The following is a 23,791-nucleotide window of genomic DNA, read 5'->3' on the forward strand; positions in this document are numbered from 1 at the left end:
TTGCATTTTATTTTTCTAAAATTTCAGAGTTTTATGATTTATTCATCAAACCTAATTAGTTGTTATATATAAACCACGATGAAAAATCTATTAATGCCAGCTGCTCAGCTGAGGTGGGAGGATTTTGAGTTCAAAGCCAGCCTCATCAACTTTAGCACAGCCCTAAGCAACTCAGTGAGACCCTGTCACTAAGTAAAATATGGAAAAGGACTGGGGTTGTGGTTCAGTGGGAAAGAAAAGAAAAGGCTTTTGTTAATCATTTCTATAATTTGCCATTTATAATAAATAAACTAAGACCTAAAATGTCAGTTTCCTCTGCCACTGTTAATATTTTTGTTCTTTCTTATGTGGAAATTATAATAGTGCAACTTTTGATTTTACATCCTATGCCATTATAGTGACTGCTTCTATAAATAATAATAGTGAGCTGTTTTTAGTGGAAATACATTTCTCTTCAGGTTGGTCCAACAGCTACACAAGCTATGCAAGAATTTCTTACCCGATTACAAGTGCATCTATCTTCAACATGTCCTCAGATATTCAGTGAATTTTTGCTCAAGCTGATTCATATACTTTCAACAGAAAGGTAAATTTCAATGTACTCTTGTTGTCTCAATACAGAAGTCACCTGTAATCTTCCAGATATACTTTACTTTAATGTTTGTTAGGAATTTATCTGAGAATGAATTGGCAGAACAGTAGGTATTTAGGAGTGTGTGTTCTTTGATATGTTTCCAGATTCACTTCCGTTTTGTTTCATTAAGGCCCTTTTAAATCCCTCAGCTGTCTAATAAGGAAGGAGTATTTAGTGCCTGAAAATTTGCCTGCTTTTAATGGTTTCATAGATTAGTCATAAATTTAAAAAATTTTTTTTTTTTTAGTTGTAGATGGACACAATACCTTTAGTTTATTTACTTATTTTTACGTGGTGCTGAGGATTGAACCCAGTTCCTCACATATGCAAGCACTCTACCACTGAACTACAAACCCAGCCCAGTCATTATAAATCTTATAGGTAAAATTTATTTTGCGGCTATTTGAAATTATTCTGGAAAACAGAAATAAAGTTACCATTGAATTTATATATCATAAGAAAACCTGGAGAGGATAGCTTACAAAAGAAAATATTGTTCATTAATAATCTCATATAGAAATACTAAATGTATTTATTAACATAATCAGGCAGGGGGCTGGGGTTGTGGCTCAGAGGTAGAGCTCCGCCTAGCCCATGCGAGGCCCTGGGTTCGAACCTCAGCATCTTTATTTATTTATATAAATAATTTTATTAAAATCTTAATAAAATTATTTATATATATAAATAAAAGTATTGTGTCCAACTACATCTAAAAAATAAATACTTCTAAAAAACACATAATCAGGCAATGTTTTAGATGGATAAATTGGGCTGGGGATGTGGCTCAAGTGGTAGCGCGTGAGCCTAGCATGCGTGAGGCACTGGGTTTGATTCTCAGCACCACATAGAAACAAAATAAAGATATTGTGTTCACCTAAAAAAACTAAAAATTAAATATTTAGATGGAAAAATTGCGACAGTGCTGGGTTTGTTCTGATAATGTATGAATGCTTCAAGAGCATATGTGACACTAATAAAATCTTTTCCATCATTATATAAAACATTTCATAAAATCCAACATTATTTTCTCAAAAAAATCTTTTAATAGGCTATAAACAGTATTATCTTATTTCCAGTTACAAAAAAATACATGACAAACAAAACATCTGGCATATTTGAGTTTTTTTAAAATTAATTACCATTTTTGTGTCATGAAGAAGTCAAGGTGGATATGATGGTGCATCCCTGTAATCCCACCTACTTGGGAGGCTGAGGCAGGAGGAATGCAAAATTAAGGTCAGCATGGGCAATTTAGTGAGATCCTGTATCAAAATAAAATTTTAAAAGGGCTAGGGGGGGCTGGGGTTATGGCTCAGTGGTAGAACGGTTGCCTAGTATGTGTGAGGCCCTCAGCACCACATATAAATAAACAAAATAAAGATATTATGTCCATCTACAACTAAAAAAATTAAAAAAAAAAAGGCTATGGGTGTAGCTCAATGGTATAACACTTGCCTATTGTGTGTGAGGCCTTTGATTTGATCCCCAGTAACGTAAAACAAGCAGGAAAAGGTGAAGATGTCAATGTCATTTAACTTTATTCTTAAGTACAAGTGCATGTGAATGTGTGTGTGTGTGTGTGTGTGTCCGTGTCCATATATACATACACGTAATTTTCAAAGTGTTTAAAAGCATTTGTGTATTATGTGAACCTTTAAACATTAATGTTAAAGTTTAGCATAAAAATGAACAATTTGTAATAACCTGTTTTTTAAAACACAGTGAAATTCCTGACATAGTGGTTTCCTTTCCTTTTATAACTTTGTTTTGAAAAATTTGTTTAGTTGTAGATGGACACAATACTTCTATTTTATTTATTCATTTTTGGGAGGAAGGGTACTAGGGATTGAACTCTGGGGCACTCAACCACCAAGCCACATCCCCAGCCCAATTTTGTGTTTTTTTATTAGAGATAGGGTTTCACTGAGGTGCTTAGCACCTCACTGTTGCTGAGGCTGGCTTTGAACTCATAATCCTTCTGTCTCAGCCTTCCAAGCTGCTGGGATTATAGGTGTGCGCCACTGCGCCCAGCTGTTCATTCATTTTCTATGTGGTGCTAAGGATCAACCCAGTGTGCTAGGCAAGTTCTCTACCACTGAGCTGCTACTCCAGCCCCTTTTATAACTTTTTAAAAACAATATTATTGTAATTCAACTTATTTGGAGTATATAAAGCATATACAGAAACATACAGGGGACTGTAATGATTTAGATATCTAAATTTGAAAACATTAACATGAAAACACTATTCGTATTTTATTGGGAGGAATTTGTGAGATTTTGGATGATATAAATAAAATTAGTGAACAAGTAATGATCAGTCATCATTATTTCGTTTTTCTGTTAACTATACTATTACATTTTTATCGCAATGAGACCACTAAACCTTGTTATTAGGTGTAGGCTTTAGCATAGTTCTATTCACAGGGGTTGTATAACATTAAAGGTTTTTTTATGAAACTTCAGTACATTAACAGTTATTTATAGTTAACATTAGTTATACCCAATTTTTTTTTAAGTGGAGGTATTTTGAGATCTGTATGCTCCAACTACTTTCCACAACTTTTTACACTGCATGTACCTCATAAATTTCCCTGAAATAATTTATTTAACATGATCCAGAAGAGTGTGGCCAAGGAGACTCCTATGTTTGTTTGTGTGTTTTATAAAAAGTCTCTTGTATCCTATTAAATTAGCCAACAGTTCTTTAATTAGATTAATTCAATATTGAAATACTCATTCTTACTGTAAAGGAGTTATTCAGGTCTGGGGCTGTAGTGTAGCACACATCATGCAGGAGGCCTTGGGTTTGATCCCTGGAACCACCAAAAAGGATAACATTCAATTTTATCAAGTGAATGTTTTGCAGATATTTTCTATTGGTCTGTGGAATCTAATTTCCATTTTCTTAACAGTGTATTTCAAAAATTAAGAGAAGTCTTTGTTTTGATGAAGTTGTCAACTTTTTCTTCCTTTTTTTTCCCTTCCATTTTTAAGGAATTCTCCTTTAATATTTAGGTAGTACTTTGAATGTAGGACATACTTTATGTCCAAAATGCATTCCTTTTTTTTCTTTCTTGTAATATTATTCTTGCCAGAAAAAAATCCTTTCCTCACTGAAGATTACACAAATTATCCTTCTGTTTATTCTTGAAATTTTAGTTTTTATGTTTTACATTTGTTTTAGTGTTTGCTCAGAAGCTTAAGATATTTTGTCTATAGATATCTCATTGATTCTGGACTGTGGTTGAAAATAGTATCTTGTTTTTCATTCGCATTTCCTGATTTTTTTCCCCCAGAAATCAACTGATTATTTTATTTTGGTCTGTTTGTGACTTTATGATACAGAATTGGTGTTTCTGTCTGTTCTTTATTCAAAATCACAGTGTTCTTTTACCTTTCTGGCATTTAAAAATATCTGGTAATGTGGCTTCTCCGACTTTATTACTTCAGGTATTTTAGATCTTTTGGTCTTTTTTTTTGGGGGGGGTACCAGGGATTGAACCCAAGGGTGCTTAATGACTGAGCCCCATCTTCATCCTCAGTCTCTCCACCCTTTAATTTAGAGTGGATCTTGCTAAATTGCTTAGGACCTTGTTAAGTTGTTGTACTTGGCTTTGAACTTGCAACACTGGACTCTTTTTGCCTTTTTATATAAATTCTAGAATTAGCTTGTTGATTTTCAAAATAACCCCAAGAATCCTACTGGATTTTGAGTGATATCCTGTGTGTGTATATATACGTCTACGTATATGTATATATCTATTTGGGAACAGTTATAGCTTTTTTTTTTTTTTGTACATAGCTATACTGTCAAAGAATATGGACAGTCTTTTTTTTCCCCCTCTTTTTTCTTCCTAGGTATAGTATTGAATAGACATTGTACAAATTGTTCTTTTTTCTTTTCTCCCTCAGTCTTTCAGAATTAGATATGCTACTAGTTGTAGATTATTTTGTAGATGCCTGTAACAAGTTGAAGAGATTCTTACTTCTTTCTAATTTGCTAAGGCCTTTTTTTTTTTTTTTTAAATCATGAATGTCTCAAGGATTTTGTCAGATACCTATTTTGCTTGTAGTGAAATGATCATATGTTGTTTATTCTTTAGTCTGTTCACATATTAGTTGTTTTTAGGTGGAGTACATATTGCTCACGATGGGCTAAAACTCCTGGGCTTAAGAGATTCCACATCAGCCTCCTGAGTAGTTGGAACTACAGGTGTACACCACTATTCCTAGCTTGTTATTTTAATTAAAAAGATTTTTTAAGTGACAATTAATTTGTGTTTTCCCAGTATATATCCAGTTTTTGCGACATGTTAATCCTTTTTATATGATGTTGAACTTAATTAGTAAATATTTTGTTGAAGATTATGGAATCTGTGTTTTTGAGGGATATTTGTATTTTTTCCATGTAAAGTCTGGTTTTTGTATATAGGTAATGCTGGACTTATAAAATGAATGTTCTCTTTTTAATTATCTGGAAAAGGTTGTGTAAAATGTGTATTATTACTTAAATATTTGGTAGTAAAAATCAGTATTGAGGTATTCTGGGCCTGGAGTTGGCTTTATATAAAAATTTTATGTTATTTTATAGATGTAGGATTATTCAGGGGTACCCCCCACTTTCAGTTCTGGGAATGGAAACCAGGGTCTCCCTCATGCTAGACAGGCAGTCTACCTCTAAGCTATATTCCCAGCTTTCTTCTTTCTTTTTTTTTTTTTCCTTTGAGTAAGCTATGGTAGTCTGTGTACTGAAGGAAATCATTTACTTTCCTTCATTTACATTGTTGAATTGATTATTTGTCATATTTCCATATTCTCCTAATGGTTATAGGGTCTTTAGTGAGATTTCTTTATTTCCAGTATTGGTAATTTTTATCTTTTAGGTGTGAGGGTATTATTCTAAATAGAAGTTTATCAGTAATACTCGTACTTTCAGAGAACCAGATGATAGTTATACTGGTGTTGTTTCTTTTTCTTTTTCTTTTTTTGTTTTTTGTTTTTTCTTAAAGTCAAGTTTTAATTAATTTCTGTCATATTATTATTTCCTTCTTTTCACTTTCTGTAAAGCATGTTTAATTCAACCTTCGGATTTAGCTTAAGTTATTGTTCTGATATGTTTCTTCTTTACTAATGTAATAGGCTTAGACTACTTTCTTTTAAAGTAATTATTGATATACTGGATTAAAATTAGTCTTTTTGATAATTTTCTATTTAATTGGCCTGTTTCTTTTAAAATATATTTTTCTGCTAACTTTTGGAAAATTTTTTGATAGTTTGATTTCCACTATTTTTATTAGTTATTACTAAAATTTTAAAAAATACTAATTGCCCTAGCTCTATTATGTATGTCTTCATTTTATTAATCTTATTTTAAGTAATATTAACTTACTCTGTATAATTTCAGAATTTAAAATAGTGTAGTTTTGATTTCTCTCTGGTTTATTTTGAAAGATAGACCTCAGGAGCAGCCAAATACAGGTATGTGGGGTCACAGAGGAAGCCTGTGAGCGGATATGGACTATGGTATCTCCCTAGGATACATTCATCCTTTAGCAATTTGTTAAACATTATAGCTGAATTTCTTACTCATTTCTACATCACCAGCATCTCTTTTTATTACATTCTTGTACAGGAAACCCAGTGCTTTTGTTCCATTCTCTTGGGCAGCGCATTTGTTTTCATGGATTTCAGCATTTTGGTTTCTCTGTGACTTCAGCTCTCTGAGTTTAAGAAAACTTATGACTGTAGTTCATTTGCCTTTTTAAAAAATTTATTTATTTATTTATTTATTTTGTAGTTGTACATGGATAAGAATGCCTTTGTTTGTTTCTTTTTAAGTGGTGCTGAGGATCAAACTCAGTGCCTCATGCATGCTAGGCAAGCACTCTTGTCACTGAGCCCCAGCCCCAGCCCTAATTTGACATTTTTTATTGTTAGGTTGGGAGTGATACTTTTTCTAGCATTCTTTATTTGGACATAAGCAGAACTTGAGTTTTACTGTTTTAGTACATAAAAATGTTTTGATTGACACTTAATTTTTGAGAATCAAAATCAATATTTATAATAGGAACATTTGAGGATATAATAAATGAGAGCTCATTCCATTATTAAGATTGCCCTGTGATATTAAAATATTATAGTCTGCAGCTTTAATTACATATCCTTAAGTTTTCTATTTAGAAGGGAAGTCATTTTGGTTTTGTGTAAACTGGAGGCAAGAACAAAAGTGAGATGGAAACTATCAAAGAAAGTTTTTTGTAACTTTGTTGAATTGAAGTAGTTACTTCTATCTAAACTATTTTAAATGATTTTATTTTTAACACTCTTTCTTTCTTTCTTTAGGGGTGCCTTTCAGACAGGACAAGGACCTCTCGATGCTCAAGTGAAGCTCTTAGAATTCACTCTGGAGCAGAATTTTGAAGTTGTTTCAGTTAGTACTATTTCTGCTGTGATAGAATCTGTCACCTTCTTGGTGCATCACTATATCACTTGCTCAGACAAAGTAATGTCAAGAAGTGGATCAGATAGCTCTGTGGGTGCTCGAGCATGCTTTGGGGGACTTTTTGCCAACCTCATTCGCCCAGGTGATGCAAAAGCTGTTTGTGGTGAAATGACAAGAGATCAACTCATGTTTGATTTGTTAAAACTTGTTAACATTTTAGTACAGCTGCCTCTTTCAAGCAATAGGGAATACAGCGCGAGAGTGTCTGTGACCACCAATACAACAGATAGTGTATCAGATGAAGAAAAAGTTTCAGGAGGCAAAGATGTCAATGGAAGCAGTACTAGTGTGCCTGGATCTCCTGCATACGTTGCTGACTTAGTCTTAGCTAACCAACAGATTATGAGCCAGATTCTGTCCGCTCTAGGCTTGTGTAATAGCAGTGCCATGGCAATGATAATTGGTACGTATTGAGAATATTAATTTTATAATTGTTTCTGGTACATCAGTTTTACTTTATAATGTAAAACTACTTTATTGTAAGATTCTGATGACTGATTTTTATTAGTGAAGACATGTGGAGTGGCTTCACTTAAATTAGGTTCTGTAAGGTACAACTAACTGTCTCTAATGTTTTCAACTTAAAAAATTTGTTATCAAATTTTGTATTGGAGACCAGTAAAAAATGTATTTATGTACATTTTCTTTGAAAATGAAATATAAAATTTTATTTAAAATTCAAGTTCCTGTGATTTAAAGTTTATATCTTATTGTTTTAGCTTCAATAGGAAGAAAAGTTATTTTGCATCATTTTGTTAAAATTTTACTTATTTTGGCCTGTTTATATTGCTTTCTTTGTCACTGTATCTTCTTTTTGATTAGATGTTATGATGCATAGTTGCATACTAATATCATTTATTTTCTCTCTTCTTGAAGAATATCATCTATTTTTCTCTTTATTTTTTTATGAAAGAAAATATCCAAAAATCTTGCTTTTATGAATAGATACTGTAATCTCTAGGGGTATGTGTGTGTAGTTTAACTGTTCCTATCATCTTCAGTGGTTTTCGAAAAATTTACTTTTGGTTAGTACTGGCTTTTAAGGATATACTTTAAAAAAATATATGTAATCTTCTGTTTAAACTAGGGGCAAGTGGATTACATCTCACTAAACATGAAAACTTTCATGGTGGGTTAGATGCCATATCAGTTGGGGATGGATTATTTACCATATTGACAACACTAAGTAAAAAAGCTTCTACAGTCCATATGATGTTACAGCCAATTTTAACCTACATGGCCTGTGGGTATATGGGCAGACAAGTAAGTTCAATTCACCAACAGTTACAGTATTTCATGTAATATTTGATATTATGAATAGAGAAATAGTTACCTACCTACATTGATATGTATGTATTTTAACAGAAACAGATTAGTATTCATATCATATATTAAAAAAATGTATCAATAGGTGAGGATTATAGGCTTATTAATAGAAGTTGGGGAGTAGTTTCTCAAGGTGATATTTTCCAAGGACTACAGTGATATATAAATACAACATTTAGCATGTTCTTAAACTTTAGATTTCTTTTTATGGGCCCAGGAAGTGGTTCTTTCCTTTTCCTTAAAAACAACATAGTTGAATAGGATGTTTTTTATAAATGATATGTAAGAAAATTTAATATGACTGTTTTTCAAATTTATGTTGTATATTTAGTTTTTTTTCAGTTAAGAAAAATTAGGATAACTTCAAAAAGAAAAATACGTTAGAATATATGCTTTTCTTTATTTTCTGTTATAAATGAAATTGTAGGAACCAGTTTGGTTTTTTTTTTTTCTTTTAAACAGTTTGGTCCATTTATTATTTTTCAAATGCAGATTTCAACACATGTCTTAGGGAGTTTTTGTATATATCAGTGTATAATTGTCATTTTCTTAGAATGTTTTTGAATGTAAATTATGTTTCAATTGGAAATGCAAAGGAATTGAGTAGACGCAATTTTTTTTAAGGAAATTAGTGTCTACTGGAAAACAATGAATGCACACTAAAGGATGAAATTATAATTGTAAATGAAGGTAGTTGCTTACAAATTACTCTTGAGTACTGAGAGGAGATAGTTGTCTTTCTGATTCAGATACGTTTTTTTATGTGCTTTGGCAGATAACTTGTATGTAGTGTATTTAAGATTGTCAGTTTATAAAAATTATAAAGGAATATTATATGGACTTAGAAGTATAGTTTTCTTGGTTCATAGGAAGATATAAAATTATAATATACATATTTATTTTTTAGGGCTCTCTTGCTACTTGCCAGTTATCTGAACCATTATTGTGGTTTATTTTGAGAGTATTGGATACTAGTGATGCCTTGAAAGCATTCCACGATATGGGTAAGATAAAATTTCAAAAGTGTTCATTTAAGTGTAATCATTCTGATAGTATACTCTGTTTTCACTTTTGTAGTCTTCTGTGATTGTTGACTCTTGATGTCAAAGCATCTGTTTTAAGATAATTTTCATTCAGTATTCTTTGTTAACTTAGGTGGTGTTCAGCTCATTTGCAACAACATGGTTACAAGTACAAGGGCTATTGTGAACACTGCAAGAAGTATGGTATCAACAATTATGAAATTTCTTGATTCTGGTCCAAATAAAGCTGTTGACAGTACTTTGAAAACGAGAATACTAGCTTCTGAACCTGACAATGCGGAAGGGATCCATAACTTTGCACCCCTGGGTAGGAAAATGATTGCATGTTATTATGAATTTATTTCATATATTCACTGGTATAAAGGGGAAAATTAGTTATTAAACTAACTATTATTGTCATTTGAAAGTTTCTTTTTACAAAAATGTGTTATATACGACAGCAGAATGCAATATAATTCATATCACACGTACAGAGCACAATTTTTCATCTCTGGTTGTACACAAAGTAGAATTACTCCATTCATGTCTTCATACATGTACTTTGGGTAATGATGTCCATCAGTATATGAATATTGAAGAGTCCAATAAAGATTAAATTATACTAGAACAATTGAAGTCCATAAAAAGCAAAGTATTTTACATCCTTTATGAATACTTCTAGTTTCTGCTTGTCTTAATCTAATCTTATTTTCTAAAACTTATTTACCCTACAAAGCTATAAAATACAATCAAGAAATATTCATCAAATAAATAATATAATATTATAAAAGGCTATGTCATAATAAATATGATATTTATTTGACCTGTTCGGGTCGTTGGCCCATTTATTGATTGGGTTCTTGTTTTTTTTTTTTTTTTTTTTGGTGTTAAGATTTTTGAGCTCTTTATATATCCTAGAGATTAGTACTCTATCTGATGTGCATGTGGTAAAAAAGTTGTTTCCAAATTGTAAGCTCTCTATTCACCTCACTGATTGTTTCTTTTGTTGAGAAGAAGCTTTTTAGTTTGAATCCATCCCATTTATTGATTCTTGATTTTATTTCTTTTTTTTTTGTTGTTGTTCTTAATGCTTTATTGCATATGGGGGGGGGGTAAATTCTTATTTATTTAAAATGTCTTCTGTAGGTACAATCACATCTAGCAGTCCTACTGCCCAACCAGCTGAAGTGCTTTTGCAGGCGACACCACCCCATCGAAGAGCTCGCTCTGCTGCTTGGTCCTACATCTTTCTGCCTGAGGAGGCATGGTGTGACCTTACCATTCACCTTCCTGCAGCAGTGCTGCTGAAAGAGATACACATCCAACCTCATCTTGCATCTCTTGCAAGTAAGTAATGGCTTATAAAGCATTATGACAATAAATTATAATTTAGAAACACTTGAAATAAGAAAAATATGGGGTTTTTTTGTTTTGTTTTGTTTTGTTTGTTTTACCTTTATTTTGTTTATTTTTGTCTGGTGGTGAGGATCAAACCCAGTTCATCACATGTGTGAGGCAAGCGCTTTACTGCTGAGCTACAACCCCAGCCCCGACAAAAGGAAAATATTTATCAAATTTAAGGGCTTAGTTATGATTACCAGATTATAATTTTGGAGCAGATTTTGGTGGAATAATCAACACTACCTTCAAGTTATTTCCCATTAAATGAAATGATAGGGTTGTTATCCTCAAACAAATAGTGTTTGATGAAGTCCAGAAAAATATAGTCCAGTTATATGTTATTCAACCTTCCTTTTCTCCCAATTTATTATTAATATTTTATGTCAAAATGAGTTTGTTTACTCATGTTGTTTGTGAGTAATGTTTGTTAGCAGTCTTAGTTTGTCTACGTTGGTCCTCCTTACTAACCCTGAAATGTAAAATTCACTTAGATTTATTTTCATGCCTTACCCTACCTCTACTGGAAGAAAATTACCTCTACAAAGAATTTTGTGACATTTTTAGAGTAGTATTTTCAATATTTGAGTGTGATTTCAAAATTTATATTTCATATTTATTATGACATAGTCTTTTGTAATATTGTATTATTTATTTGATGAGTATTTCTTGATTGTATTTTATAGCTTTGTAGGGTAAATAAGTTTTAGAAAATAAGATTAGATTAAGTCAAGCAGAAACTAGAAGTATTCATAAAGAATGTAAAATACTATTTTGCTTTTTATGGACTTTGATTGTTTTAGTATAATTTAATCTTTATTGGACTCTTCAATATTCATATATTGATCATCATTACTATCAAGTATCACCCAATAACTGAATGAAGACCTATGGGAAATTTGCAGATTTCAGGCATATTTGGAAGAAAAAACTTTTTTCTTCTGATTTGAACATTTAGACTATTATATCCAATTAGTAATTGAGTCCATACTACTAGATACAAACAGATATAGTTAATATAAATTAGAAGGGAAAAAGGCTAATGCAGAGAAGAAACATAATATAAAGGGGAACTCTGGTATGAAAATGCAAATGTTTTATGAGTTTCCTGCTTACGTGTGCTTAACGAAACAGATTGGTTTTACTTTTGGATTGGAGCAGACATTGGAGGTATGTGTGCTTCAGTAGAGATAACAAAGGCTTTCAAATCAAATATGGACTTCAATATAAGGTGTACCATTTGTTCTTGTGGGGAATTGAAGTACCTGATTTTTTTTTCACTGTGTCTGCTGTATAAATACTTTCCTCAAAAGGTTTTGAAGTTCAATTTTAGAAATTGGTATGAATTCTCTAATTCCCTGTGTAATTCTGATATATTATTGACATGCAGTAAAATTTAGTCCTAATTTTACCATTGAAATTAAAATTAAAACCCCATTTTAAGATGGTTTTAGTTGGAGATGCATTTAATATATGGATTTCTGTGCTATGGTAGGGAGAAACAGTTTTCCTGTGGTAGCTGCCATTTGTTACCTCATTGGGGTTCCTGCATGTTAAGCAAGCACTCAACTATCATGCTACACCCAGCCCTGTTCATGGCAATTTTGAATAAAGTAGAAATTATAAAGCCTTTTTGGTTGTTTGGATTGCACATCTTAAGTTACTGTGTTTTTCTTTTTTTAGGTGAATGTTAAACATTTGAATATGATCTTTCTATTATGTTGAGGATCAAATATTTAATATTGCAAAATAGCTCCAAAGCTAATTATGATGAAATTCACTGAGAAAGTATGATTTGGTGTATGAATTTTTTATTAAGTTTATAGTGAATGTAACTGAAAGCTGCTCTTTTACTTGGATTTTTGTTAGATTTTGAAATCTAGTTCACTTTTCTGTTTGTGGTTGTTCAATTTTCTCTTCTTATAGCCTGCCCATCCTCAGTGTCTGTTGAAGTAAGTGCAGATGGGGTAAATATGCTACCTTTGTCCACTCCTGTTGTTACCAGTGGTCTCACCTACATAAAAATTCAGCTTGTAAAAGCTGAGGTAGCTTCTGCTGTCTGCCTTAGACTACATCGTCCACGAGATGCCAGCACGTTAGGCCTTTCACAAATTAAATTATTGGGCCTCACCGCGTTTGGTACCACTTCTTCAGCAACAGTTAATAATCCCTTTCTTCCATCTGAAGATCAGGTATCTAAAACAAGGTATGTTTTTTTTCCCCTTATTCTTTAAAATGGTTTTTTTTTTCCCCCTGAAATTATTCATCTCATGGTCTTTTTTTTTTTTTTTAAGGTTTTAGGAAGTTTTTTGTTCCATAGGTTGTCCATATAATATCTATATAATATCTTAATTTTTTATTAGGTGAAATAGAGACAACAATTTTGTGGAAAGAGAAACCTGAGATTGATTGAAATTGAGATTTTTGTGTGTTTAATCTTTTGAGTTGACCAACAGTGTGACATATATGTTTGTAGCTTTCAGGGTTTGTGTATGTATATGTGGGTTTTTTTCTTGGGGGGGGGTGGCGGGAGGGAGTCATGGTCTGTATAGGGATTCCCACATGCCCACATGCTTTTAAGTAGGAGTATATCTGAATACTTGAATCATGCAAACTGACTATAGAAAGAGGGAACTAATCTTGAATGATAATTCGTAAAAGCCCGTTATTAAAAGTATTATGTCTGAATGAAACATATTAGGACATGAATACGTCCTGTAATAAACATTTTGATAAATTTTGATGGTTAAAAATTTTATAGTGAAGTTTTATTGAAAATTTTGCCTAATAGAAAATTCAGTATTTTTCTATTTTCAAGTTTTACAACTCTATGATCTTAATCAGTAAAAAAAAATACAAAAAATGAGTCAGTGGCTATTTTTGTTTGTTTGTTTTAAAGCAAGCTTATACCTCCTGGTGGTATGAGCACTTAAATACTTATAGGGCAAACTTTCTGTGTGTATAATTCTTTATCGATTTTTTTAATATCTTTATTTTATTTTTATGTGGTGCTGAGAATCAACCCAGTGCCTCACGCATGCTAGGTGAGCATGCTACCACTTGAGCCACATCCCCAGCCCCATAATTCTTTATTGATTTTGCAGACATATACCATTTGCTCCATTAATTAATTAATTTATTTATTTATTTATTGGTGGTATCAGGGATTGAACCCAGGGCCTTATGCATGCGAGGCAAGTGCTCTATCACTGAGCTATACTTCTCAACCCTTAACTGGTGATTTTTAAGAAACAAAATATAATGATGTTTTAAAAAGTTTTATTCTATCTGTGAAATAACTTGAGCTACTTATATTTATCTTGTAAGTAATTTTGTGTTTATATTTCAGTATTGGATGGTTACGGCTGTTGCATCATTGCCTTACCCACATAAGTGACCTGGAAGGAATGATGGCAAGTGCTGCTGCACCTACTGCTAATCTTCTACAGACTTGTGCTGCTTTATTGATGTCACCATACTGTGGAATGCATTCACCCAATATTGAGGTTGTGCTTGTAAAGATAGGACTACAGTCTACTAGAATTGGCCTGAAGCTTATAGACATTCTCCTGAGAAATTGTGCCGCATCAGGCAGCGATCCTACAGGTGGCAATTAACTCTGATATTTTATATTTTACATTATCCTACAAAGCAATCACATTTGGCTTAAACAATCTTGACGATTATCCCTGTTTCTGAAATTAATTTCTCTTTAGCTTCATTAGTTTTCAAATTTGTTTTCCCTTGTTAGATTTTATGATTTGTTTTTAATGAATCACTTAAAAATTAAGCACTTCTTCCCTTTCCAAATTTATTTATCTAGTAACTTTATTGTTTTTCTTTTCTGTTGTAAGATTTGAATAGCCCTTTACTTTTTGGAAGACTGAACGGACTGTCTTCTGACTCTACCATAGATATTCTTTACCAGCTTGGTACAACTCAGGATCCTGGAACAAAAGACAGGTATATGATGATCCTGTTTTCATTAAAGCACACATGTACACAAATATGGCTGTAATGAATGTTACTTACCATACTTTGTCCTTATACAATATTACATAAAAGTTAAGATGGTATTGTTATTTTTTGCGTATCTAGCTATTTACATAGTACAACTTTTAGAGATTATCATGAATAACATAAGTTTTCATGTATTTGGATGTATTTTGAGTAAAGTTGATTTCAAGCAGAATTCGTAGTCTCTCTTTTAAAGACTGGAATGGAATAAAAACATTTTTAAGTCAACCATGTTGTGATATGACCTTTATAAGGTGATGGTACCATAATCATGGTATCTCAATTAGTACTTACTAATTATATATAAATATATAAATTGTGTCCACAGTAAGTATTTGGATTATTTTGATAATGCAGTAGTAATGTTCTAAGTTTTTACATATCGATTATATAGCTGTCCTTTAGACTCTCTACCTTCTTTTTCTTGCTTTCCACAAGGTGAAACAATATTATACTACTACCAATAATAATATTAAACAATATTATACTAATAATATCTGAACACTTGAGCTAAATGTTTAGTGGTTTCTACATATAGGTAATTTTGATGGGTTCTCCTAATATGATTCTACCTTAAAATCTTCTACTCCAAATTGATAAAAACTCTGAAGTACTTCTGAAACATTGTTTGAGCAACCATTTGGTATTCTTTCATTTCATATATGGTATATGGGCATATATATATAATATGTGAATTTAAAAGTAATATAAATAATTCCTGAGCTAGAGATATATTTCCTAAGTTATCCTTTAAGGTTTTGGTTATTTATATTGAAGAAGAAATCCTTCAGTATTTTAACTTCTTACTTTATAAATTATTATCAAAATTGTTAACTTTTTGGTGGGTACTTACTCTTTTTATAGGTATTTATATAATAATGTCTGTATGCTTGCTATGTTATTAAGTACTAGAGAGAACAGGTTAATTGAGTTCTGCTCTGTGCCTTCATGGTTGGGGAGACAGAGCAGTATCACCCAGGAAGGAGGATGTCAATTTGGGTGTATGCAATGAAGTGCTTAATAGTGCAGGCATTCAGGGAAAGATGATTAATATTTACTCATAAATAGTGTAATAGTAGTCACTTAGTTTTGCCCAATTAATTGCACATTCTCTTGATTAGAAAAATTTAAATTTTCGTTTTTAACATTGTAAATATATTTTTAGCATGGTGTCTTCAAAATATTAAGCAAGGTAGTTTTTCCCCTAAGTGTTTTACTTTATATAAAACTGTATGATAAGTATTTTACATTGTAAATGATTGCAATTAGTTTTTTTACCTAGTAAATAACAATTATTTTTTTTTGCCAAATTTAGTTAGTAGAGTTAAAATATATTTTAAACACAAAATATATTTTAAAAATGAGTACTTATTTTTCCAGATAGGTTGCTTGAATTCTCTTAGAACTAAATTGCTTAGTTTTTAAATTTTAGTTTTATCATAAATAGAAAATTAAACTTAATTTTCTCCACGTATTTATCAAAGCATGATTGCTTAGCCTTTAGAACTAACATTAATGCCAAGATTGATGAAATCCCTGGAATAAGAAATTATCACTTGTCCCTAATTATCTCATCTTCCTTCTCTTTCTCCAAATAATCTTTATGTCCTGTCATAAACAATTAAGCATTTAAGAGTCTTACCTTTCAGTCCTTTAGGAGAGAAAGAGAGAGAGAGAGAATATTAAGCAATATGATGTGCCCTCTGCCCTCATTTCTTTTAATCTAAAGCAATGAATTTTGAATTTTGTGGTCTACACTAGAAAATCAGATACAAATGTATTTTAATAATTGGACAATAAATCATAACTTTTTTTTTTTAGTTTTTTTTTTTATACAAACTCTAAAGTATTGTTTCTTTTAAAAGTGTTTTGTTCTTGGGCTGGGGATGTGGCTCAAGCGGTAGTGTGCTGGCCTGGCACGCTTGGGGCGCTGGGTTCAATCCTTAGCACCACATACAAATGAAATGAAGATGTTGTGTCCACCGAAAACTAAAAAATAAATATTAAAAATTTCTCTCTCTCTCTAAAAAAAAGTGTTTTGTTCTTAGCCAGTGATTCATACTTTGATGCGTTTTACTGATCTGCAGCCTTAGGGAATTGGGAGTAAGTGACATTTGCCACAGTATGTGTTTGAGGACATATTCCATTGTCAGAATGAGTAAGGGTGGGTGACTGCTTCTAGTAAACATGCTGGTTTTGATTAGATCCTGCACAATAAAGAAGTGTCCTCAGATCACTGCTGTATCTAGTGTACATTTGCTGTAAGAGGACAGAAAATTTAGAGGAGTTTGTTAAGATGTATATTCCGTAATTTTAGACATTTAAACATATTGTTTATAGGTAAGGTAAGAGGTAAAAAATACTTTATTTACTGAGCTTTATTAAATAATAGTATTATTTAATTTAAATACTATTAATTCAAATAATGCTTTATTTAAAATTGGTAATGTTATTGGAAAACTGGAACAGCTACATCCTACTTGCTTAGTTCCTCCCATTTGAAATTAAAATGATTCAGAACAAGTAGTATATTCTTATATATACCTTGCCTACATGCCAAAATTATATTTAATGAAATGTTAGTGGTGGCATTATTAGTTATTGGAATTCATTTTCTTCTTTGAAGAATTCAGGCCTTGTTAAAATGGGTCAGTGATTCTGCAAGAGTGGCTGCTATGAAGAGAAGTGGCCGGATGAACTACTTATGTCCTAGCTCTTCAACAATAGAATATGGTCTTCTCATGCCGTCTCCTTCTCATTTGCACTGTGTAGCAGCAATTCTTTGGCATAGTTATGAACTGCTGGTAGAATATGATTTACCAGCACTGCTGGACCGAGAACTCTTTGAGTAAGTATGATGATTAAAAAAATCCCCCCTGCTAATACTAGATTACTTCAGGTTTTCAATTATTAATCAGTGTTTTGCATGTCTATTTGGATAAATATACTTTGAAAGTAATAAATCTAATCAGTTTTAAATAGGATGTCACATAGGTTTAATTTGTGTGTGTGTGAGTGTGTGTGCGTGCGCACGTGGGCGGGTGCACATTCTACTTTTTTTTTTTTCATTGCTAGGGAATAGAATCAGGGGCATTGTGTGTGCTAGAAACGCACTGTACCACTGATCTACACCCCCATATTTTCTTCTTGTTTTAAGAAAATGTATTAGCAATGCTGCCTGCTTTTCTTGCCTGAAATCAGAATGCTTTGGGTCGGTCTTCATAGAGTATTGTGTCTGTTCTCCTTTGCATATTTATCCATTAGGATCTTTTATCTTTATTAATGTACCATTTTGGAGGAAAAGTATAGCTACATATTTTTGAAAGACTACTTTCTACATTGTCCTTTTGACAACTAGTTTTCATATTTCTTCATCATACTTGGCTAAGGCTTTGCCAAACTTACTAATAGATAACTGTAAGTTGGTAGCAAAATATTGTATTTATTTCTGAATAGTTCCATGAAGGCTTAGAGAAGGTAAGCCTTTGTTTTTTTAATCTCTTTATCTTCATATTTGGCCCTACCAGTTGGCATAATCCATGATTTATTAGTGAACCTCACTAAATTTTCGATTTGTAAACATGAACTTACACCACTTAAATGTCATATATAACCTAAACACTTCTTATAATTTTTTTTTGTTTTTCCCATGATTTTTTTAAGATTACATTGATAATGATAGAACCATTTAATATAAGTCACTTCATTTTCTGAACTCATTTTACAAGTCTAACCAAAATCCAGTGTATCTAATTTATTTAAAAATGTATGTATCGTAAGCACCCACACTATAGTATCATATTGTTAAGTGTAAATAAACTATATTTTTTGTCAGTATATTTGGTCTATAATAGAAATATTTAAATAATGGATTTTTTCTTTATAAAATAACTATATTATTAATATATGGTATCTTTTATTTCCCTAGGTTACTTTTTAATTGGTCCATGTCTCTTCCCTGCAACATGGTTTTGAAGAAAGCTGTCGACAGTCTACTTTGCTCTATGTGTCACATACACCCAAATTATTTTTCATTACTTATGGGCTGGATGGGAATTACCCCTCCTCCAGTGCAGTGTCACCACAGTCTGTCCATGACAGATGATAGCAAAAAGCAGGACCTTAGTTCATCTTTAACAGATGACTCTAAAAATGCACAAGCACCTCTTGCGCTAACTGAATCACATCTGGCAACCCTTGCTTCTTCTTCTCAGTCTCCGGAAGCTATCAAACAGTTACTAGACTCCGGTTTGCCTTCTCTTCTTGTGAGGAGTCTGGCTAGTTTTTGCTTTAGCCACATTTCTTACTCAGAAAGCCTTGCTCAGTCAATAGATATTTCCCAGGATAAACTCAGGCGGCATCATGTTCCACAGCATTGTAATAAAATGCCTGTCACAGCAGACCTGGTTGCCCCTATTCTTAGGTTTTTGACAGAAGTTGGCAATAGCCATATTATGAAAGATTGGCTTGGTGGTTCTGAAGTCAATCCACTGTGGACAGCACTTCTTTTTTTATTGTGTCATTCTGGGTCTACTTCTGGAGGACACAGCTTAGGTGCACAACAGACCAATGCAAGATCAGCTTCTCCTTCTTCAGCTGCTGCAACAGGACTGACAACTCAACAGCGTACTGCAATTGAGAATGCAACTGTTGCGTTCTTTCTGCAGTGTATTTCATGCCATCCTAATAATCAAAAGCTTATGGCACAGGTAAGAGGAGAAGAACTTGAACTGTGTTAGGTTTTGGTTGTCTGTTATTTTAATATACTATCACTTTGCACTAGAAGAATAAAATAGAGAGGGTTATGTATTAAGGCCAGATGATGGTAAACTTGAGATAAGTGGTATTTGAAGATTTGAATTTAAACTATAATTAAAATGAAGTACCAATATCTCCTCTCTGCCCCCTCAAAATATATGGTCTCAAAAATAATTTATTCATTATGATAAGGTGATTGGGAAATTCATACATAGGGATTCTTTATGTAGATCTTAACACCCCTCCAAGCTCCCAGTTGAAAAGAACAAGACCAAAAGAATAATATTTTAGCTGCTGGAAGAAGATTAACACTTTACTGTGATCATTGTTTACCACATCTGCATTTAAACATTGTATTTTGGTGTAGCCAGATTTCTATAACTGTTAATTTGCTTTTCATTATATAGACTTCAGAGTAGGTTTCACATAGGAGGCTCTGGATAAATCACATAAAAAAGATAGCCAGACATTGTAGCTCAGACCTTTAATCTCGTCAACTCTGGAGGCTGAATGACAAGTTCAAGGCCAACTTCAGCAATTTAGTGAGACCCTGTCTCAGAATAAAAAATTAAAATGTGAATGATGATTTATTGTATTAAGCCTGAGGGACCTAAAATCTTGAAACCTAGAATTATTTCAAGGCAAATTCTGAGTTGGTATTTGTCATATTCTGAGGTTTCTGGATTTTATGACCTTGGACAAGTTGTTTAACATGTAAAACAGGGCTAGTAATACCTGTCTTTAAGGATGTTTTGCCAGGATTTTTTAAAAAAATGTTTATTTATAGTTGGTGCTGAAGATCAAACCCAGGGCCTCACATGTTCTAGACAAGCACTCTACCGCTGAGCCACAATCCCAGCTCCTATGATTAAATATTCCAAACACACACACACACACACACATTCTCTCTCTCTCTCTCTCTCTCTCTAGCAAGCGCATGTGCGTGTGTGTATAATAGAGTTTATATTACAGAGCCTCTTTGATGCAGGGAAAACGCTAATAAAACTTTACTCTTATTTAATAGTGCTTATTGAGATCAAATTTTGTTAGTAGATTAAAGGGTATCAGTGAAAATTTTTCAAAAATATTGAGCGATTCAACTTTATTAAGAGGAAGAACAAGATATCTTATAATAATTTTAATGGTTGGGAAAATACCCTTCTGATTACTGCAGTTAAAGGGAAATTATACGTTATCAACTTTGACCAAGGGCTTGGTTATAGATACTTAAAATTTTGATATGTGTCATTGAGTATCCTGAATTGTTTCTGTTCTATTGATTTCTGGCCTGATTATCACCTCTGTCTCATTTTAAGACTTTATTTATTTTTGTGGTGCTAGGGATTGAACCCAAGGCCTTGAGCATGCAAGGCAAGCACTCTACCAACTGAGCTATATCCCCAGCCCTTTGTTTTATATTTTTAACGTACTTTATAAAATAATTTTTGTTGTAACCATATTAATAAAGACTAAAGTTTCTTGTGTGAAAAACTCTTCAGTAGTAATTTCTTTTCTTTTGGGGGAGGGGGAGGTGGGTATCAGGGATTGAATTCAGGGGGCACTTAACCACTGAGCTGCATCCCCAGTCCTTTATTTTATTTAGAGACAGGGTTGGATTTGAACTTGAGATCCTCCTGCCTCAGCCTCCTGAGCCTCTAGAATGGACCACTGCACCCTACTTTTAGTAGTAAATTCTCTTATGCACAGAAATGTTTCTTATGTTTTGAACTTAACTGTATTCATATATTTGTTTTGAAATATTTTTTTAGTCATATATAGACACAGTATCTTTATTTTTTTTTCTGTGGTGCTGAGGATCGAACCCAGTGCCTCATATGTGCGAGGCAAGTGCTTTGTCACTGAGCCACAACCCCAGCCCTGTATTCATATATATTTAAGTTAATTGTTTCTTTAGTTGCTGATTTGATGTAAATGTATTAGATGTATACTTGTTAATCTACGTTCTTAATTTCCTGTTTATTCTTCAAAATAAAAGCTATAAACAGGGCTGGGGATGTGGCTCAAGCGGTAGCGCGCTTGCCTGGCATGCGTGCGGCCCGGGTTCGATCCTCAGCACCACATACAAACAAAGATGTTGTGTCCGCCGAAAACTAAAAATAAATAAATAAATATTAAAATTTTTTAAAAAAAAAAAGCTATAAACAAATTTGCAGTGAACTTCTTTTAATCTCTTGCCAGGTTCTTTGTGAACTATTTCAGACATCTCCCCAAAGAGGGAATCTTCCAACATCAGGGAATATTTCAGGGTTTATACGAAGACTGTTTTTACAGTTGATGCTGGAAGACGAGAAAGTGACAATGTTTCTTCAGTCTCCCTGTCCGGTGAGTATTTAACACTTAAATTTTAATGATTACCTCTGTGTAAATATATCTCATAGTTAATTTTTGAGTGTGTACTTACCTTCACATTCATCTAATTTTCAAAATAGCGAACCGAAACTGGAGCAAACTATACTTGATATCAGGACTTGAAATTCTCTTGAGGATAACCTCCCACCATTTCAATAACATAATTTTTCCTATACTGTACCTTAAGTAGTTTGATTTGATTTGGGGGGAAAAATGACAGAATATTGGGTACAATGCTGCTAATGGAAAAGTTAACAACAATCATGGCAAATAATGTTTAAAGAAATATATCAAACTCTTGTGTTTTGTGTGCTTTATTGAACTTTTCATTCTTATATGTTTTTGAAATTGATTCATAATGATATATATTCTAAAAAGTGGACTTCTTAATTTCTTCATTTTTCAGCTGTACAAAGGTAGAATTAATGCAACTAGCCATGTCATTCAGCATCCAATGTATGGAGCAGGACACAAGTTTCGTACTCTTCATTTACCAGTCTCAACAACATTATCAGATGTTCTTGACAGAGTGTCAGGCAAGTCAGATTTTAAGTATTAATTTTTCTTTTACTTTGTTAGATGTGTGGAATTCTGTTTTATGACTTTATTTCATTGCTTCTGCTCACTTATCAACCACTTCATGACTAGAAAAGGTCAAAATATCTTTATAGTTCAAAGCATGAATAAAAAACTTATTAATTGGACAAAATGTACAGTGCATTCAGGCATGAGTAGTCATTTTGGTATGATGTATGTTATGCATAGTAATGACAAAATGGGCAGCTAGAAATGCAGATCAGGCTTTGGAAATCATTGATGGAATTTTACCAAAGTAAACCCTCTGGTCATTCTATAGTGATGAATTGCAAGGCATTAGATTGGATAAGAGAAGTTTTATTAATAAATGTTTTCTAAATCTAGGGACAAAGTGAGCTCCATTATCATATGAAATAGGTAGAAGTGTTTTGTCACCTTATCATGTATAGCCTATTAGTGAAGAAAGCAGAAGGCATTTTCTGTAGGTTTCATGCTTGTAGTATAGTGTGTGCTTTTAAGCAACATACAGGTTGTTGTTTTTTTTTAAAGCAGTTTTTAATAGCAGAATGCATATCATCTACATTAGATAGTTCTATTTCTTGCCTCTTAGAAATCCCAGTTAATCAGTCAATGAATTTATTGAATATCTGCTATGTGCAGATACTTGTATAATTAGAATTTAACCTATTGATGTGAAGGTAAGCAGGACACATTCTGCCGCTAAAAGTAATTATGAGTTTATGTGTGTTAGATTTAAAAATAAACTGGAAATGTCAATGTGTGTATTAGAGTATAAATATACTGTATACTTAAGAGGGATCACTATCAACTGAAGGAAGAATAGGAGTATCATATAAAACCTGGAGATGTTCATTTACCAGAGGAAAATACAAATCTAAAGCTTATTAGGGAAAAAAAACAAAAAAACTGGTTGAATAGATTGGAGAGTTGTTACCATATTCAGGTGCTAACTTAAGTTAAACCATATAAGTAGGCATGATCACTTTGAGCAAGGTAAAAATATTGTTTTCTAGGTAAGACGTTGTGTTGCATGCCTATAGGTCAAGATAGGTCAAGATTGCTTGAGCCCAGGAGTTCAGTCCCAGCCTGGGCAACATAGTGAGACTCCATCTCTGAAGAAGGGAAAAAAAAAAGATTTTTTTTCACTTCATAGTCATTGTATGTAAAACAGCTGTATGCAAAAATTGAAATTCTTTCCTACCTT

General features: G+C 32.6%; 1 protein-coding gene across 12 annotated transcripts in view; it reads left to right on the plus strand.

Moving 5' to 3' along the window:
* Positions 1-23,791, plus strand: part of Birc6 (baculoviral IAP repeat containing 6) — a 218,668-nt gene that overhangs the window by 114,872 nt on the left and 80,005 nt on the right. For all 12 annotated transcript variants that reach the window (XR_006851216.2, XM_046441601.2, XM_046441604.2 and 9 more), the window contains 13 exons: positions 459-586; positions 6,979-7,541; positions 8,226-8,401; positions 9,372-9,468; positions 9,620-9,814; positions 10,633-10,833; positions 12,811-13,090; positions 14,234-14,490; positions 14,739-14,847; positions 17,528-17,749; positions 18,830-19,610; positions 21,859-22,002; positions 22,436-22,565. Coding sequence is in view for 11 of the 12 variants with exons in the window: in XM_046441601.2 (XP_046297557.1) it covers positions 459-586; positions 6,979-7,541; positions 8,226-8,401; positions 9,372-9,468; positions 9,620-9,814; positions 10,633-10,833; positions 12,811-13,090; positions 14,234-14,490; positions 14,739-14,847; positions 17,528-17,749; positions 18,830-19,610; positions 21,859-22,002; positions 22,436-22,565 (3,283 nt within the window). In the remaining variant the exon portion in view is untranslated. The remainder of the gene's footprint in view (positions 1-458; positions 587-6,978; positions 7,542-8,225; positions 8,402-9,371; positions 9,469-9,619; positions 9,815-10,632; positions 10,834-12,810; positions 13,091-14,233; positions 14,491-14,738; positions 14,848-17,527; positions 17,750-18,829; positions 19,611-21,858; positions 22,003-22,435; positions 22,566-23,791) is intronic.

The sequence above is a fragment of the Marmota monax genome, unplaced genomic scaffold (assembly GCF_021218885.2).
Source record: "Marmota monax isolate L192 unplaced genomic scaffold, Marmota_monax_Labrador192_F-V1.1 WCK01_AAM20220418_F8-fsc00010, whole genome shotgun sequence".
Taxonomy (NCBI): Eukaryota; Metazoa; Chordata; class Mammalia; order Rodentia; family Sciuridae; genus Marmota; species Marmota monax.